The following is a 20,087-nucleotide window of genomic DNA, read 5'->3' as shown; positions in this document are numbered from 1 at the left end:
CTTTCAACTTTCCTTTAAAATCGTCGAATAACTGATCACCAACTTGAAGAAGAGACGCGTCTGTCTGTGAGAATTGTACACACAATTATTTAACAGTGGAAGTTATTGCCACATTACCCATCCAGTCCTGACCTCGCTCCATGGCATGCCACATGTAATGGAGTTCCTGGGAGGCCAGCGTTTCAGACCTAAAAAGGGGAGTTCAGTCATGGCTCGGACTTAGTAAGAAAACTGTTTGGAACCCTTGATTGTATACAAGCACTAGTGAAACTCTGGGGGATGCGCATTAGTGTAGCAGGGGATTATATAGAGAAACTAGAGAGGTACGTTTTCTGGAGAAAATGTGAGTGGTGCTTGCTGTAGCAAAACTCAGGCCTAGGGCATGGCTTGACAGATTCAAAATGATCCTGAGAGACTAACTGGTAAGTAAAATGAGCCCACACACATGTTAGCATGTTGCTAGCATGATGTGATGTTAAGATGATTAGCATGTCGCGAGCATTATGCTAACTGTGTTAACATGTAGCTGGCAACATCATCAGCATGTTGTTCGCATTAGGCTAATATGATTAGAATGTCGCCAACATGATGCTAGCGTGAAGCTAATATGATTAGCATGTCGCCAACATGATGGTAGCATGGTTAGCATGTTGTTAGCACGACTCTAATGTTTATTAGCAATTTGTTTGCATGATGCTAACATGATTAGCATGTTGCTAGCATGATGCTAACATGATTAGCATGTCGCCAACATGATGTTAGCATGGTTAGCATGTTGCTCGCACGACTCTAATGTGATTAGCAATTTGCTAGCATGATGCTAACATGACTAGCCTGTTGCTTGCATGATGCTAACACAATTTTAACATGCCTAACTTGTGTAACAAGTTTTTACACAATCAGAAGTCCTGGTTTGACTTGAACATTTTATTAGATGAAAATGACCCGGAAAACTTGCGATCAGTTAATTACACCCCTAATCCCTCTGTCCTAATGCACTTGACAAATGTCATAGTATAAGCTTTTGATCCAAAGCAAATGAACAGTGGCATGTTCCTCGTGAGATGGTGCGCCTCTTCCCAAAATGCATTGCAGCCAGATCTCAACTTTATGGACATTACCCTTACAGGAATGTGTTTAATGAGACTCAAACCTGTCTGCCATCTTCACTTTCTGTCACACGGGTTTTTAGAGCACAGTCCGAAGAGGCCCGAGGATGTAGTGAAAGTGTTTGTGTGTGTGTGTGTCTTGTTATGTGTGTAGTGTTGTTAATTAGCCTCAGCTGTTTGTAAGTGTGCCAGGTAAAATGTGCTCTTCCCCTTTTAGTACCTCACTTTCTCTCCCTCTCGCTCCCATCTGCGGCCCCGTCTTTCTAGCAGCTGGTGAAGAACACACTCGCATAAAAACCCTCAGTAAAAAGCTCAGTAACACACGATCAAATAAGATCATGCCTAAACCTCCATTCGCAGAAGACATGTTTGAAAGTGTGTGTGTGTTTATGTGTGTGTGTGTGTGTGAACTCAGGTGGAGTAAAACCCTGCTCTCTGAACTGCCTGGCTGAGGGTTATAACTTCTACACTGAGCGTGCTCCAGCGGTGGTGGATGGGACGCCGTGCAGAGACGACTCTCTGGATCTGTGTGTTAATGGCGAGTGTAAGGTGAGAGCACCGTAAACACACACGCAGACACTCACACACAAAGAAATCCCATCCAGGTTCAGGTACTTTTATTCGGCGAAGTTTCCTCCGAGTTGTTTTTCTGTAACCTTTAATAACGTTTCCACAACATTGCTGCAACATTTTCAGTTGTAGAAACATGAAAGTCTAAGTCGCTCAAATGTTGTGTCTGACTCCGTCCATTGTTATTATATTTTCTTTGTCTCTCTTTCTATTAATCACCAACATTGCACACTTTATTCTTACTTTTATTCCTTTCTTTCTCTTTCTCTTGCACTCATTCTCCTTCTGTCCTCATCGTCTTCTCTCTCTCTGGCTAAGGAGCCGTGTCTCTTATCGTCCCTTCTCTTTCCATATGCTGTCCTCTCCTCCTCTCTCGTTCTTTCTCCTTTCCTCTCATCTCTTCTCGCTTTTCCTTTCCCCTCCTCCTCTCCTCTCCTCTTCTCTCATCCTCCCATTCCATCTCCCCTGCACTAATCCTTTCACCTCATTTATCCTCTCCTCTTTTCTCCCCGCATCCTCTCCTTTTATTTTATACTAACTCTGCTTTCATCTTCTCATATTTCTGTACTCTTATCCTCTACCCTTTTCTCCTCTTTTTTCGTATCCTTTCCTCCTTCTTTGCTCCTACTTCTTTTCCCAGCTATTCCTTTTATCTTCTGTCCTCTTCCTCTTATTCTCTTTTTTCTTTTATTCGATTTTTCTATGTTCTTTTATATATTGTTCTCCTTTTATTTTTCCTGTTTCTTCTCAGTTTGCTTCTCTCGTCTCTTTTCCACTCCTTTTCTTCTGTCCTTTTCTTCGTCTTTTTCCCTCTGCTCCACTCTCCTCTCCTCTCCTCTCCTCTGTGTTATATTTACAGTCTAAATGAACTCGGTGCCCTTCCAGGCTGCAGCTGTCTGAACCGCCAGCAGCCGAACAAGATCATAGCAACTGATTTCTCCTCTCCTCTTTCCCTCACTCCATCCTGCCCTGCTCTTTTTTTTTTTCATATTTTCTTTTCCCCCCTCTCGATTTGATCCCTCTCAAAATCGTGCTTTCCTTGACACCCAGTGCTCGATCTCCTTTCCCGTCTTTCCCCTTCCGCTCTACTTAATGGCGTGTATTAAAACGAGGGAGCAGCAGGAGTGGAAGGCAGCGGCATGTTTGCGGCCTCGCGGTCGACGCGCTTCCAAAACAACGTGCCTTTGATTTAGGACGATTTCAGAGCAGAGCTTTGAAGCACGCAGAGCCAAGCACAGCCTCAGGAGAAACACGCACTCGAGCGACCTGCAGAGAGGGTCGCTGACTCACTCCGGCCGTTCCCAGAACTGGGTCACACACTCGCAGGTTGTGAAATGTAGGCCAGGTCAGGAGGAACGTTTCCAAGGAGCGGTGCACTGGAAGGGTGTGAGGGGTTTGCGCGAGAATTTTAGATTGAAAGATCATGGATAGAAAGTCATGCATACTTTTATAAAAGGTCCCATAGTTAAAGTAAAGAGCTCGCCCAGTGTATGTGTTAATGCTCCTGCTGTAATACCCCTCAGATAATGCATTTTTTTCATACTTTACATTCACTCCCTCTTTGTTTCCTCTTTCTCTTCTATTTTAGTGTCGCTATACTGTAGAAGTGACAAGACCGCTGGGTGTGTGCTGTGGTGTCTGGCACCAGGACGTTGAGGGAGGTTTGTGGGTTGCTTGGTGAGGTCTCCGTGGATCAGACTTGTTTGCCTGGTGCAACCCATTGGTGCTTGATTCTTGGGAGTTTGGAGGTCGAGTGGGCTCGTTGTTGTTGGCTCTTTTGTCTGCTGGGCCCCGTGTGAACCAGGCTGTGGTGCACTGGGTGTTCTGTTGCCTTTACATTGTGACTAGCATTGACTTATACTGTAGGATTTAAATATACAGTAGTACCTCGACATATGAACGCCCCGCCTAGTGAATTTTCACCATAAGAACTAAAATTTTGCAAGCAATTTGCCTCGACATAAGAAACTTATTTTTTTTTGCATTTTGTGCAATATTTAATAAAGAGGGTCCTAAGAATGTTATGAGGCATGTCAGCAAGAATACAAGGAAGCGCTTTCAGTTTCGTTTTTAAAGAAGCTAAGCGGAATCGTAAATTAAGATTAAGTGGGGTTTATTCTGTATTTTATGTAAATGTTTTGATTGTTTTTATCTGCAAAGATCTGATTACATGTTGGAAATTGTACATTTTTAGAATATTTTTGCATTAAAATGATTCCCCTTATGAGAAAATGCGGTTTGTAATATGAAATTTCACCTATAAAGAACTCGCCCCTGGAACTGAATATGCAGAGATTTTATATTCTGTATATTATGGGTTTGGTGGGTTTCCTCTTGGCACTCCAAAGATGTGCAGATTAGGTTAATTGGCATTCTGAAATGCCAGTGTGTGTGTGTGCCCTGTGATGGATTGGCACCCAGGTCCAGAGTGTACCCTGCCTCGTACACCGAGTCTCCTTGCAGTGTATTTAAAAAGAACAATGATTTTTCCTGTGACTTGATTCGATCTGTGTGTATGTGTGTGTGTCTGTTTGTGTAGCACGTGGGATGTGATAAAATCCTTGGCTCGGATGCTCGCGAGGACCGCTGCCGCGTGTGTGGGGGTGATGGGAGCAGCTGCGAGGCCGTCGAGGGCATCTTCAACGATTCGCTGCCTGAAGGAGGTAGGTTTCATTTGTGTTTCTTTCTATTTACAGACTGCTTCAATACCGTTTTCTTTCCAAGTTTGCAGATCCCTTTCTCCTGGCAGTCCTCTCCGACTTTATACAGGAAGCTGTAGAAATGTCAACTCATGCTCTGAGATATAAGTCATCGAATTATGAAATAAAGTGACCTGTCTAATTACCGGCACGGAGACACAGTGGATTTACAGTAGGTGTCAGAATACGACCGGTGAAGCTATTTGGTTGAAAAAGAAAGCAGCACGAATTTTTTTTCCCCTCATCTCAGAGTCCATGGAGTTTGTCGGGCGTTGAGGTGCAGTTCCTGGAACTACACTGGATGGTCTTAAATCCTGCTCGCTCACTGTGTGAACACACGTCTTGGGTTACAGGTCTCTGGAGTGGAACGTTCGGGCAACGACGTGCAAAAGCTCTCGCTGTACAGGAAAAAATGATCCGGTTCAGCTCCTGTGGTCTGACTGAAGCAATCGGATATGTGTCTTCTGTCTTTGTAGTAATCCCGCAGTAATGCCTTGGCCCTGCTTCTCTATTATAATCTCATAAAGCAAAACGTGTGTGGGTGAGAGGGAGAGAGAGAAAACCGCTATTACATCTATTTATGTTCACTCGAACTTCACTCACTAGATACCGTATAAAACATTTAAGTATGGAATGAAACACTTTTTGGTATGCTCTTACAGGAAAGTAAGCAACAACAAGGGCTGTAGCTGTAACCAAGCTGAAGGTGATTAAAAACCTACCACCATCACCATGTCCTGGATTGTTTTATCCCCCCTCTTAAGCCTTTCGTCTTTTCTTTTAAAGTTAACCTGTTACCAAGCACAAACCAATCACGTTTAAAAAAAAAAAAGAAACCAGAAACTCTTCTGCCCTGAAGATGTCAGGAAGTGCTGAGCCTGGAATTCAGCAGTTATAATTTATCAGTAGACCAGTCTTACATTAAAGCATTTATCATGTACAGTTTGTGAATGGTAAAGTTTGCATTGAAGCACTTCATACTCACGGGCCTGGCACACCCTTCGACTGTAGTGCACGCCAAATAGTCTCCGAGCGTGCCAGGGTTGTTTCTGGATTGTTTAGATACTAAAATGCACCATTTTGTACCACCTTGATTTCAGAACCTCTTATTTGTTTTTGGTTGCTGTATGTACTACAGCCTGTTTTTTTCCACTCATATTCCATCTCTCTCTGTCTCGAATCCATAAATCATGATTAGTCTCCACATTTATAACACAGGCAGTGAAACCTGTCTTTCAGCATGGCTGGAAAACACGGGCCAACCTGGACTCAAATCAAATGAAATAAGACTTTTGGATCAGGTTTGAGCCTCGCGAGAGCCAACTTTAACACTTTTTCGCCTCATACCTGCTCCAAACGACTCTATAATTGCTTTATGGAAAGTCAAACAATGTGTCTGTGTGTTTTGTCGTGTTTTTTCTCTTTATCTTTCATTTTTCTTTTTCTTTTTTCCAGTTTAGAGTTGGACCCATGCCCCTTTTGAGAGAGTGATTTTAAGGCAAATTCATAATTACTTGCTCACATGCAATGTCTCTAACGTTCAAATATATCTAAGATTAAAGGAAAAAAGAAATTAAGAATATATATGATCTGTGCCAAGACTGAACTGTCTGTCATACACTGTCTAAAAATTTGGCATCCTTATCCAGTTTGGGATTGGGAAAGGAGATGGTGGAGTTAGAGTCTAGGAGGCTATATGATGAGAAATAAAGGATATGAATGGATAAGAAATGGCATGCAGGGGGGTATATAAGGGAATATAGAGGAGTATGGAGCTCAACAAATTGATATCCAGAGTAACTGAATAGTACAAAGACATAACCAAGGGGTCCAAGTGGATATAAAGGGACATGGAGGGTAGAGATGGATACAAGGGTTATCTAAAGGGTACATGGATAGTTAACCATCATAGGAAGAGGGATTCTTTGGAAGAAGTTGAGATTAGTGAGATTGGTATAATTGATGAGTGAAGGGTACTCAGGAGTATAAAGGGTCGTGGAAGGTTGAGCTAAGGATGAAGAGATATAAAAAAGCATGGGAGGTTGGGGGGGGGGTTAATGATAACTGAAAGGTATAAAAGATTGGTAAGGCAGGGAAGATTGAAACAGAAAGAAAAGGTAAGTTGGAAGGTTGAGTTGGGTAGGAAGGATAGACGCATGGAAGGATGAGGTGGGTAGGGTTGGGCAACTGCGGGTGTATAAGGATAAAGAGATGGTTATAGGCCGGACAAACAAGTCCAATCCATCCCACAATTCACAGCACCCTAAGGATCTGAAGGGTCTGAAGGGCCAGAGTCATTTATTCACAGTGTATGAATATTGGACATTTGACATTTGGAGTAGTCGAGTAGGATATGACAAGGGAATTGTGTAGCCATAACAGACTTGTATTGTAGAGAACTGAATTGTAGAGATGGATGCTCAGGGTTATGGAGGATACAGGTGATGGTAGAAGGTATAGAGGTAGCTCAGTGGTTAAGGCATTGGATTACGTTTCGGAAGATCCCAGGTTCAACCCCACAACCACCAAGTTGCCACTGTTGGGCCCTTGAGCAAGGCCCTTAACCCTCAACTGCTCAAATGTGTAATGAGATAAAAATGTAAGTCGCTTTGGATAAGAGCATCTGCCAAATGTAAATGTAGAAGGGATGATATTCAGTGGATATGATAAGAAGGGATAAACAGGGGTACAGGGGGATATAAACTCATCAGGAATAAATTTGCAACATAAAAACATTATGTCCAATATTGTGTAGACTCCTCCTGTGCAACTAGTGTGGCTCTGGCCCTTCAGATCCTTAGGGTGCTGTGAATTGTGGGACTTGGACTTGTTTGTCCGGCCCATCCTATGGGTACTCTGTGGAATTTGGGAGGCCAGGTTGGAAGCCTTGAGCTCTTTGCCTGCCAGGCCTCACTGCCAGGTGCACTGGGTTTTTTGGTGCCTTTATACAGTACCAGGCCAGCATTTACTTTTTTGGTGATTTGTGCTGCATTTACTTTTTATTTGGATCAAACCAGACAGACTTGCCTTTGGTCCCCATGAGCCTTGGGTGCTTAAGATCCTGTTACCAGTTTACTGGTATATAATTGATAATCAATGTTAATGTGTTAATATTGTGGCTGAAGTACTTCTGGGAATATAAGGGATATAGATGTATGGAATGGAAAAGGTACAGGGTGGTACACTGGTTTATAGAAGGAGACACAAAGTTTTAAATGGGATATAAAGTGATACAGATCTGTATAAAGTAGTATGGTGTAGTGTCAAAGGCTTAAAGAGGTATAAAGCGGCCTACAGGAGGATTTAGCTAAAAGCTTGGCCAAGAAGTCATTGTACATTTTATGAATAAAAAACTTTTTTTGAGTTTTTATGCTGCAGAATTCATCACATCATTAAGGTATGTGCGCGGTGAGTATTGACTTATGAAGCAATAGGTCATGGGTTTGAGACTATTCCAGGAAAACCACATGCTTTTTTAAAGCGGTTGTTTGAGAGGTTACTTGGCATGCAGTGGTCTGTGGTTTGAACTTTAGTCATTACCCCAGCGATGGTCACCGTTCACACTGTCGAACACATTTCACCCTGATCCTACTGCACTGGGCCAAAGAAATACTTCATCTGTCAGTGAATGCTGCCTCTAGTCCAAATGGGTTCTCAATATCGGCTAAGAATAACCGTTGTGGCTTTCATCTGCCCTAATATGGACAAACGCCCTGGGTGGGGTTGGAGTTGGTGCTAGTAGCAGTGTTGGTGGTTGGGTGGAATGTTGACATTGGGCTGTTGGGTCAGTATTAAGGGAAGGGTGTAGTAGTTTTTAGAAAGAAGAGTTTAGATAGTGATAATGGTGGTTGTTTTACATTTGAGCCACCATTGTCAGCAAAGTTAGCATGTACTAAGAGTAATGATAAACAATTTTTTTGCAATCGACAGTATTTATTCTTAACATACTGTAAGTTGGCAAAAGGATTTAATTTCCTTTTAATGTGATTGCTGGTGATGGCACAGTGGTGTAGTGGCTAGCATTGTCACCTTGCACCTCCAGGGTCTGGGTTCGATTCTCAGCCAGGGTCGATTTCCGTATATGTGTCCATGGACTTCCTTCCAAAGACCTGCAGATTAGGCTAATTGGCGTTTCCAAGTTTCCTGTAGTGTGTGTGTGGCCTGCGAATGATTGGCACCATGTCCAGGGTGTACCCCGCCTTGTGCGCTAAATCTCCTTTTATAGGCTCCAGGCCCCTTGCGACCCTGAATACAGGATAAAAGCGGTAGAGACGATAGAAGTTCACGAGAGACGATAGTTTTTGGTTGCTGGCATTTCTTTGATACGTCAAACGTTATTGATAAGTTAAAGACAATCTGGAAGAAATTGTACCTTTAATAGTACCTAACATGGGCAGGTGTAAAAGTACTTCTTGAAAGTTTGTTAGTGAACAGGATGTGGTACTGTAGTAGCCACGTGGTTGGTGCTATGATCATCAGGAGATATATTGGTCAGTATAGGCATTTTGAAAAGTAGTGAGCTCATCTGCTAACAGAATCATCAGGAGCTCATATATAGCAGGGAGGAGTGCATGGTTTGGTGTTTGGGTTTATTATTGGTGGAGTGGAAGGTAAGCCAGGTGGCGCTGGTGGCTTACAGTACATATGGGCTCAGATCTTTATTTTAGGCATTGGGACGCCTAGAAGACCACACCCTGGACCACAAAGCCCAGGAAGGTCAAGCTCAGGGACCTGGTCTGGGCTTTAATTGATTTTTTTGTTTGTGAATATTGAAATGCCACCAGTCATTTTGTAATCTGTTCCTCTCTTCCCATCTTGTTGTTCTTCTCCTCCTTCTTCCCTAGTCTTATGAGCTTTGCCAGTTTTTTGCAGTTATGTTTACCACATGGCTTCTTACCCGTTAATATTTTTATTACTCTCTCACTCTCGCTCTCCTCTTCTCCTCTCCACTGAAACCCACACGCTTGCAAAAAAATTACTCTTTTTTTTCTTCTTCGGTCTGGTTTTTGGAGATGGTGTTATTTGTAGGCCTGCGGTCTAGAGCTGGCCGGCGCTGACTGACCTCAGACGAGTTCGGTGCTCAGCTGTGGAGACGTTGCCCAGGAATTCAGCAGGAATCTTAAACCTCTGCTGAATGCTTATTCCAGAGCAGGCCTGCTGTAGAGAACACCACTCACCACATTATTCCTCAGTGTAACCATGAATAAACTTCCATTTGTGTGTGTGTGTGTGTGTGTGTGTCTGTTCTCAGGTTATGAAGAGGTGATCAGGATTCCTAAAGGGTCTGTGTTCATACATATACAAGAGCTCAACATTTCTCTTAATTATTTAGGTAAGAAAAGAAAAGGATTATTTGTTTGACTCTTAGGTGTCTAGAGAACTGGACTGCAGTAATCTGTCATAAAATTGTTCTCCTTCGGTGGCTTTTTGCAATATAAAATAAATAAATAATTATAATAAATAATAATAATAATAAAATTATTCATACACAGTATGATATGCAGGGAAATGCTTATACGACCACCTGTGACCTTAAAAATAAAAGATTATTAATAGGAAATAAATATGAATAAAAAAGAAATACAATAGAAAAAAGATTTAGCTAGGGTAAGAATAATATATCTATAGAAGACAAATATACAATATAAGAAAAATATAAAAAATATAAGAAAACGTAGCTGTACAAATATGGAAAAGATTCTGTACAATATAGAAAAATATTTTTAAAATTGTATAAATGAAAAATGACTGGTGGTGTGCAAATATGCATGAAAGTGTCAGAGTCAAAAAATGAAATGTAAATGTACAGGTGTGCAAAAGTTCAAAAGTTTGGGGTCACTTGCAAATTTCTTTTTTTTTTTTGTTTAGTGGTTTATTTTCTACATTCTACAACAATACTGAGAATTTCAAAACTATAAAATAACACACATGGAATTAGGTAATTACGTAACAACATCAAAAACAACAGTTAGTTGTTATTTTAAGACACAGAGGTCAGCCTTTCTCTAATAGTTCTTGCAAGAACAGTATTGTCAAGTGCATCTGCAAAGTCCTTCAAGCGCCATAATGAAACTGGCTCTCATGAAGGCCATCCCAGGAGGGCGAGACCAAAACCTACCTCTGCCGCAGACGAGAAATTCATTTAGAGTTATATATTATATATAATTTATATATATAAAAATTGGGATGTTTCTAAAATCTTGATATTAACAGAATCGCAATACAAATCGAATCGCCACCTAGGTATCGTGATAATATTGACTCATAGCAGTTTTTTCCGCTAAGACTGTTCAGTGCATGCTCAGAACATCATTGATTCTACACATATTTCCAATTTAAACCTTGGATTGCGAGCATAATTTGTTCCGGGAGGATGCTTGTTTATCAAAGCACATGTATGTCAAGTGAATTCCATCCATAAGAAGTGATGAAAACTCAGATGATTCGTTTCACAGCCCAAAAATATTCATATAAAAATAATTAACACAAAAAATAAAGTAAAAATAAAACAAATTTTTTATTTGCCCACAATGTTACAGTAAACAGTTCACACGCGCATGGATGTTGACTATACGAGTGAATAAAATACTTATAATATTTTTTTATATCTTCACAACATCCCCCCTGCAGTTCTGAAAGGCAAAAGTGACCAATACTTCATCAACGGCAAGCTGACCATTGACACACCACGCCGGTTCGACATCGCCGGGACGACGTTCCACTACAGCCGACCTGCTGATCAGCCTGAGACCCTCGAGGCATTAGGGCCCACCAATATGACTCTTGTTGTCATGGTAACCAAACTAGATGTTGTGGAAAAAGCTAGTTAAATATAATACCTGTTTCTCTAAGCTTGTTGCATATTATTGATTTACTATTAGAAAAATTTTGAAGTATTTGAATAACATTTCGACAATCCCTGACTCTGTGTGTGTGTGTGTGTGTGTGTGTGTGTGTGTGTGTGTGTGTGGTAGGTGTTGGTAAGGGAAGAGAACCAAGGTATTCATTACCGCTTTAACCCCCCTGTAAACAGAGACACCCAGAGTGTCTTCACCTGGCACTCGACATCCTGGAGCCGCTGCTCCGTCTCATGCGCTGGAGGTACGGATACACGAACACACACACACACACCTAAACACCTATACGGGCGCAATAAAGAAGGAGGTGATTGTAGGTTCTTGCTAAGAGCTTCATTCATTATTTAATTACATTTATTAAATTCAATTAATTAATACACTAAAACAGAAAAAAAAATCAAGACCTGTTTGGATCGCCTTTACATTGCACGCACTTTAACAAACCAGGAGGCAAAACTACACTTTAGCTTAGGTTTCAGACTAGTCTCAACAAGCTCAAAACAATGCTGTGTGTGCAGGATGTCGTGTGTATGTGAGTGGGTGACCCTGATTCTAATACTTCTCTGAGAGCACAACACGCTTTACGTCTGATTTGTTACAAATGGCTGGAAATTTAAGTAAGAAATATGTATGTTTGTGTTTGTGTGTGACAGGGTTTCAAATCCAGCAGGTGGTGTGTAAGAAGCAATCGGATTATTCAGTGGTTTTCAATCACTTCTGTGACAAGAAGAGCAAGCCTAAAGAGAAGAAACGTCCATGCAACACAGCGCCGTGTCCTCCGACGTGAGTGTGTGTAGAGCAGAAATATAAAATTAGAATCGAATCAACGGTCTACCTGTGATTCATAGATCTAGAGAGCTGGCTCGTGGGCAGGAATTGGCGTGCAACCAAAAACTTGAAATTTTATAGGAGGGTTTACATTCAGCGAGTGGAACTTCTGAAGTTTGAAAATTTACATCGTGACTCTAAGCCATTTCCACGTGTTTGGGCCATTAAAGGAGTTCTTGGGAGGCCAGTGTTTCAGAGGTGAAGCAGGCAGTCTGATCATGGCTTTCACGTTCTACATGTACCTTGATGGTGTCCAAGCACTAGTCAAATGTGCATTAGCCTAGCAGAGGATTATAAAGAGACGCAATCAAAAGTTCTGGTTTGGCCTGAACACCGTTAGTGCAAGTGCAATAATCTGATCTCTCTCTCACACACACACACTCCGTCAGCTGGTGGGTGAGCGAGTGGTCCGAGTGCAGCAGGAGTTGTAGTGGAGGTGTGCAGACGCGAGAGGTGCTGTGTAAGAGGAGGATCAGCTCTACGGAAGAGAAGGTTCAGGACGATTCAGCATGCGTCCAGCCGCGGCCTCCCCTCACCGAACCCTGCAATAATCACACCTGTCCACCTGAATGGCACGCCCTCGACTGGTCTGAGGTACACCTTCAGCTCACTCATACTACAAAAATAAATAAAACATTTTCCCTTTATATTACCTAGTTTATTGGTTTAATATATACAATGAATTATTTTTGTATTAATATATTATATGTTAATATAGGTACATACTTAGTACATTACTTTGATCATTTTTAAATAATAAAACTTGAATTAAATATGTACTGTAAATGATTATAATTACTGAACCTCATCTTAGCTAGGATAATGGTTGTGGAAAGGATGTAGATATAGTACATAGTGGTTAGCACTGTCGTCTTGGACCTCCAGGGTTCGACTCCCTGCGCTTGGTGGGTTTCCTCTGGGTACTTCGGTTTCCTTCCACAGTCGAAAGACATGCACATTAGGTTAACTAAATTGTGTGAATGCGCATGTAAATGTTAATTGGAGGTCACACCACGGTGGTAAAAAATGGAAATACTGTAAATTCAATGGTCACCATTGGCCTCCGATGGTCGTTAGTTGTACTACAGAGGTTCCTGGATAGATGGATGGATGGATGGATGTGCATTTATACATAAGCACTGTAGAGACAGTGGTTCAGTAACAAGAAGACATGAGAACGAAAGAAGTAAGTCCAGAACCAGACAGACTTTTAAAACCAAGGGAACACCTTGGTGTTTAAATCCGTCATATCTCACAGCCCTGACTGAGGCAGTACAGTACGCTCAGCAGTGATCCAATGTCTGGATAAAGTAAAGGATGTCACAGGAGCGGAGGAGAATCAATTCTTTTTGTAAGCTTACTTTCTGAAGTTCATCTCTTTCTTTCTCTCTCTCTCTCTCTCTCTCTCTCTCTCTCCTCGTACGTGTAGTGCACTCCCAGCTGCGGTCCAGGTTACAGACAGAGGGTAATTCTGTGCAGGAGTGGAGAGAGCGGAGACATCCTGGACGAGTCCGAGTGTCCCAAACATAGCCGTCCCACCACCAGGATGCGCTGTAACCTGCAGCGTTGTCCTCCTCCTCAGTGGCTCATTGGTCCATGGAGCGAGGTCTGACTGACATCCATAGAAGAACAAATCCCACTACACATCATACAGCTGGGAGATTTTTTACAGAAAAGTTGCTGACATTTTAGCACAAGAAATGTCGCTGTAATCATAGCAACGGTTTGGCCAGTTTCAGCTAGTAACGGCTCATTTATTAGCCTAGCTTGGTGTCTTGATTTGAATTATTATTCTCAGTAATACAGAAGAAATAACCCTCGGTGTTTGTCTTCACTGTAACTTTGTAACGTTGGGTTTATGGCAGCGCAGTATTTTAGGTGCAATTTGTCATCAATCAGCTTCATGTTTAGAAAAAAATGAAAAAATGTGCTGTTATGAACAGATCCATGGTGTGTATGATTAGTCCTGTATGTGTGTGTGTTTATCGCCAGTGTTCAGCTAAGTGTGGCGTGGGGCATCAGATGCGTGCCGTGCAGTGTGTGTCACACACTGGTCTGCCGTCCAACGAGTGTCTGGAGCTGCACCGACCTGGCTTTATGCAGCAGTGCCGGAGCAAGTGTGACATCAGCGTCCCCACAGACAACCCTGAGGGTGAGCGCTCAAAGTGGACCCTGGTCTACTGCATGGCACCTTTAACACACACTCATATTCACAACCCGGTGTAATGTCCTATACCAAGTCCAGCTACTGGAATGTGTTGGGAAAGTGGGAGGAAACTGTAGAAACCTGGAAGAGACCCACATGGACACGACGTCAGACAGACAGTAACCTGAGCTCGGGTTCTTGGTCTGTCTGACGGTGATCTTTATCTTTTTGTCACTGGATATGTCTGTCTGGCTGTGTGTATAGACAGGTTTAACAACAAAAACACACATGAAAAATCTTTCAATCTGTGTCTTTTCTTCTCTTCTCTCCTGTAGAGTGTAAAGATGTGAACACGGTCGCATACTGCCCCCTGGTGCTCAGGTTTAAGTTCTGCAGCCGCCCATATTTCAGACAGATGTGCTGCAAGACCTGCCAAGGACACTGACCTCCTCTCTTCTCCTCTCTCTCTCTCTCTCTCTCTCTCTCTCTCCTCTTTTTCTCTCTCTTTGTGCTCCCTCGGTCTCTTCTTTCCATGCTTGGAGTCCCAATCCCACCCTAAAGTGAGAAAAAGAGAGTGAAAGAGATCGAGCAAAGAAATGAAGAAAAGAGAGGGACTGTGCTGCTGTCCTCCACTTCTCCAAACCAGCTGCTCTCGTGCAGTTCCTGTGAATGTCAGATGGTCAGAGAGAGAGACATTTGTCTTTTATTAGTTGTCCTAAACATGGTGCTAGTTCTTATTTCTTCCATATTTCAAACGGGATACTTTGGTTCTACTAAGTTACAGCTAAAACAGAGCATAGGACTGCACAGATTACTGTTTTTTCCTGCTTATAGGCTCATACCGTTTCTGATTTATGAATTATCGATCCAAGTATGGAAATACCAAACCTAATTTCGCAAAAGTTAGAGAACTTCCTACATCTGGCTTTGACTTTGTTTTTCTTTCCAAAGCTAACTTAAGAGACAGAAGCGCTGTATTGATTCATAGAATATAATAGACCCGGATAAAGCACATAAAGAAAATTAAATAGCATGCAAAATATTTGCAGAAATGTTTGTTAATGTTTTAAATCGAAATATTAAAGCTCAGCCTGTTTCATGTACAAAATTTCGGTGGAACAATAAATTCCAAAATTCAATGCAACAGATTCAGGTTGCTTTCACACTACGGAGTCAGGCACGGATCCGAGTACTCTTGACCCCAAAGTATGGTACATTTGCATAATGTAAAAACTTTGTACTGTGCCCGGGTACTGATAAGTGTAAGGTGCTGGAACATACTTGAAAATCTGCTTTTGAAGACTGTGTGTTGTACTCGGGCATGGACGTTGTACCCACAGGGGACCACTGGTTAGAATACAACAAATACCTCATTTCCACTACACTGGTGCTGGTGCCAGGTGCCGGTTCTGGTGCTCTGGTGCTCTGGTGCTGGTGCTGGTATGGGAACCACCGAGAACCGGCCCGCATTTACACTAGACAGGAGCTCAGCGGGAGCTGCATTATAATACGTCACAGGCCACGCCCACTAAACAGAAACGACCATGACCGAAGTCAGTTTACTGGTTATCCTCCAAACTGGTTATCCTCCAAACAATATGAAAATGTATTTCAGTATCCAAAAGCAGCTTATTCGACGTGTTATAACCGCTGAAAGTCTTTCTTTAGTTTTTTTAGCTTATACACTATTTGGTCGGTTGTTCGTGTGAAGCCTGCGACTGTTAGTTCTTTTCTTATTTCCTCATACACTTTTTTTTTTCTTAAAGCACTTTCCAATTTCTGCTGAATCTCGGCGAATGTCCTAAATGCAGCAAAAACGCTTTTGTTTCGTCCGCGCTCCACATTAACGGACTTTGGGTCTCCGCCATTTTTTTTAACGCGCCCTATAACTCCTCCCACCGCTCGTGACATCACGGGTTCTCGCAACTAGACCAGCAGAGTTTAGGGGCCGGTTCAGTGCTTATTTTAGGGCACCAGCACCAATTTTTTTTCTGTGGAAAAGCGCAGCACTGGTTCCAAAATTGGGAACCGGCACGGAACCGGCACGGGAACCAGAGCAGTGGAAAAGGGGTAAAAGCCACCTGTCTCTTCTGATATCTGTCTAATCATGGTCATAGTTGATAACGTAGGAAAGCAGGCGACACGGAATTTTCTCATAAATATTAACAATATTAGGCATAATGAAAAGGTCGACATCTATATAATCTTCTTCTTCTTCTGGATCGCAAACCAAGTTGGTGCATACCGCCTCCTGTTGTTTGGGAGAACGAGGATGTGCAAGTGTACTCGGGTACAGGAAAATATAACTGATGTGAAAGCTGGCCAGCGAAGGAGAAGGGAGGGAGAAGCAATCATGCCTAGTGTGAAAGCAGCCTCATATTGAGCAAATCCTGTCGACCATCATATCAGTGGTCAGGTGTAACAATGTACTCATTTTATCACATTTGTTCATCAAATTGAGTACATAAAATTTATACCCGTAGTAGAATTACATTTAAACTCATAAAGTTTGACTTAATTCAACAAAAGAATCTTAAGGAAAAAATGTAATCCATTCACTTTCAATAAACGCTTTTTCCTGCTTAGAGTTAATCAAGGAATCTGAGAGATTATGATAGGAATACTTTATCAAATTTCACAGCAACGGAACACAAGTGCAATTTCTACTTTCACAAATGTTACTCCGTAATTAATCACTGCTCTTCACTTTTTCTACAACGGCCATCATGCTCTAGGGTAAAACCAGTAACCTCAAACTGACGTTTCTATTCATCCGCACAGAACTGAAAACAGACTGGTTTTTGTCCAAGCGTAGAACCAGTTCTCAGTCCCTGACTCTGCATGGAACATTCAGGTCTCTTTTTTGATCACTTCCTCTTTTCTATTTCTCATAAGATAGAGCAATGACTGAAATATCAGTGTGTTAAAGCTGTAATGTAAGGAAAACACCTGAACTGTGCAGTGCTCTGTTTAAAAAAAAGTCTACAACACTAATGACCACACACTATTCACTGTTTACATTATCTTGGTTTATCCTTTTTGGTGTGTTTTTTTCCTTTTTTTATTAGGAGCTTTAGGTGTTCGTGCTGAGTTAGGATGACATCAAACATTTGGCAAATGTACAGTTCATCCAATAATCATACAGTATTTGCACAGTATTCCTTTCTCCAATGTATTCGATCAACGAAGAGACAGTCGCTGCTTAACTGTTTTGCGCTGATGATGTGAGACCTAGTGTTGCTAAGAAGTAAATGAAACGTCTCAGTTCTGTATTAAAGATACACAAATGTGTTTTTAGTCTAGAAATAGAAATCAGACTTCACAGTATAGTCATTGGTGCTGGAATGAGGAAGGTGGGTGGAGTCAAGTGGCTTAAAGACACATGTTAATGATTATAATATTATTTACAGCTATTTATTTAGCGAAATAATAAAGGAGCATGAAAAGATGATATTTTCATGGCTGCAACATGACGTATTGTTCAAGTCAATGTTGCATTGCACAATCTTCAGAATCTTAGCGTCCTTCTATTAATCGGGAATACTTGGATGTCACATGTTGCATTAATTATATCTCACTTTAGACAGAAAGAAATAAAAATTTTAAAAAGTCAATTTATATTAGAAAAAAATCTAGCTTATCTAAAAATTGTGGAAATGCGAACACTTAGTATCAACCATTCAGTATAATAAGCTTCATATATGCTGTATACTGTATAACCTCTCTGTGACTGTATTATGATTGCCCTGATCTTGCCCTTCGGTATGGAAAGATTTATTAATAAGTATTAATCTAACTATGATCTCAACACACTTATTCAGATCACTAGACCAACATAGCAGGAGGTCAAGATTGATCGCTACCTTATACTCTGGCATGAGGCGGTATTTTTACACATCAAACAATTCGAATAAAAGGTAGTGTTCATAGAGCTACTTAAGAGCTCCATAAGCCCTTTATGACACAATGTATCTCTACATACTGTGCTATAAACCGGACTGCTAGAACGCGTGCCGTGACAGCATTCTAGCTATATACATAATCTGTCATTATGGTAACGTGACATAGTTATTGGACTTCCTTGGGCTCTTATAAGCAGTAATAAGACAATTACTCAAGGGCAAGAAACAATCTTCATAATCATATAAGAAAAACAATCTTTTATATAACCATCTAAATGCCGAAGTGTAAGCTTATTTCATCAAACTCACATGGTCAGTTCCATCACCTTATAGCTGTTATGTGGATCTGACACACTAGTAGTGCACTAGGCTATAATCACTTGAAATAACAACCGTCTTTGTCACTTGACTCAGATGATAAAGACTCTAGAAATGATCATTTAGCCAATTCTTAAGTGTTTATAAATGTTTATGTTAATGGTCATTATGCCAGCCAGCACTTATTAAAGAGAAATACTTTCAAATATTTATGTAGGTTAATAAATGGGTTATGTAGTTTCTATGTCACTTTAATATGAAATTAAGGCAACCAGTGTTAGTCAGAGTAAGCATTGCTGAGTGTGTTTAAGTTTCTGTTAGTTGTCATAAAGGGCTTATGTAGTCCTTTTGTCACTTTTACATACAAATTACATAAAGTAGTATTTATCAGCTAACACCATTTATACATGTCTATTTAGTTTTACGGCCATTATAATCAGGGGTTTATGTAGTTGTTATGTCACCCTAATATTAATGTTAACATTACATTACAGTAATTAGGGCTTATGTGCTTATGTGCATTGGAGTCGGCACTTACAAACATTACTGTAGGCTTGTGTCAGGTGTTATAAAGAGTTTATGTAGTTGTTGTGTCAACTTAGTACTAAAATGTTTAAAAAGTCAATTAAGTTAGATAATGCTTATTTGAGAAGCATTTATAAATGTTTATGTAGTTTTATACATTAGGTGCTATAACGTAAAACTAGATAAACATTTACTTGTTTTGCAGTTCTTATGTTACCTGATGACATAATTTAAAAAGGTTTTGTCGGATGTCATGTACAGTAGTACTATGAACACTACCTAGAATATTAGCAAAGGAAAAAAAGGATAGCTGTCAGTTTAAAGAGAAAAATATATAGGATACTTTGCAAAAAAAATACTAAAGTGATTAATAGTAAATGAACTCATCACATTCGGTGTGGAAAATGTCTCCATAATGAATAAAATTCTATAAGAGCTGTTTGATAGACCTGACTAAAACAAAGCGGCAAATTTAGATGTTTTGTCTGATTCCGCTTTGCTTGTTCCCAAAAAAAGGAAAATGTCTTTAATGTGGCTTGTGTTTATCAAAAAAAAAAAAAAAAAAAAAAAATCTAAAATCATTTTATGTAAGATGCTTAAAGATTTCAGCTTTAAATAGTTTATCAGAAGTTGACAATCTGGCCAGAAATTAAGTTTTTTCTATCGTTTTTTTTTTTTGTTTGTTTACGATTTTCCCATCCATAGTTTGCTTCATTGCTTTTGAGCTTGTAGCAAACAAGTAAAGGAAGCGTATATCCATCAGTTTAGCATTGATTAAATTTGGGTTAAAGGAGAAAATTAAGAGCATTTATTTTGCTTTAATACACTAAGCACTGGAACGAGTTAGATATAATTAGCATTAGAAGAGCTAAGCAACTTTGAGTGTTATGAAGGTGCTTTATAAATGAAATAGGTTGTTATTATTACTTTTATTTTTCAGTTTATAGTATTATAGATATACTGTATATGTTAGGGTTTTTTATTTTTTTTGCATTAGCCTATTTAGTATAGTTTGACATGATGTTTATGGGAAGGTACAGTTACAGTACAGTTAGTTTGGTATTAACACATATCTTTACGTTTCAAAATCCCAAAGCTGCGGATGAGGTAATTAGCATTTGGACTAGCAAAAG

At 40.6% G+C, this 20,087-nt stretch overlaps 1 protein-coding gene across 2 annotated transcripts in view; it reads left to right on the top strand.

The window, feature by feature from the left end:
• The window catches only part of adamts10 (ADAM metallopeptidase with thrombospondin type 1 motif, 10), a 64,945-nt gene extending 45,438 nt beyond the window's left edge, over nt 1–19,507 (top strand). For both annotated transcript variants that reach the window (XM_053503441.1, XM_053503440.1), the window contains exons 16-25: nt 1,525–1,658; nt 4,219–4,342; nt 9,630–9,710; nt 11,009–11,172; nt 11,353–11,479; nt 11,889–12,018; nt 12,453–12,657; nt 13,493–13,669; nt 14,056–14,215; nt 14,545–19,507. In XM_053503441.1, the coding sequence (XP_053359416.1) occupies nt 1,525–1,658; nt 4,219–4,342; nt 9,630–9,710; nt 11,009–11,172; nt 11,353–11,479; nt 11,889–12,018; nt 12,453–12,657; nt 13,493–13,669; nt 14,056–14,215; nt 14,545–14,654 (1,412 nt within the window). In that variant the 3' untranslated portion in view covers nt 14,655–19,507. The remainder of the gene's footprint in view (nt 1–1,524; nt 1,659–4,218; nt 4,343–9,629; nt 9,711–11,008; nt 11,173–11,352; nt 11,480–11,888; nt 12,019–12,452; nt 12,658–13,492; nt 13,670–14,055; nt 14,216–14,544) is intronic.
• The last annotated feature ends 580 nt before the right edge of the window (nt 19,508–20,087 follow it).

The sequence above is a fragment of the Clarias gariepinus genome, chromosome 9 (genome assembly GCF_024256425.1).
Source record: "Clarias gariepinus isolate MV-2021 ecotype Netherlands chromosome 9, CGAR_prim_01v2, whole genome shotgun sequence".
Lineage (NCBI taxonomy): Eukaryota > Metazoa > Chordata > Actinopteri > Siluriformes > Clariidae > Clarias > Clarias gariepinus.
The sequence above is the reverse complement of the archived record's forward strand: the minus strand, read 5'-3'. Positions and strand labels throughout refer to the sequence as shown.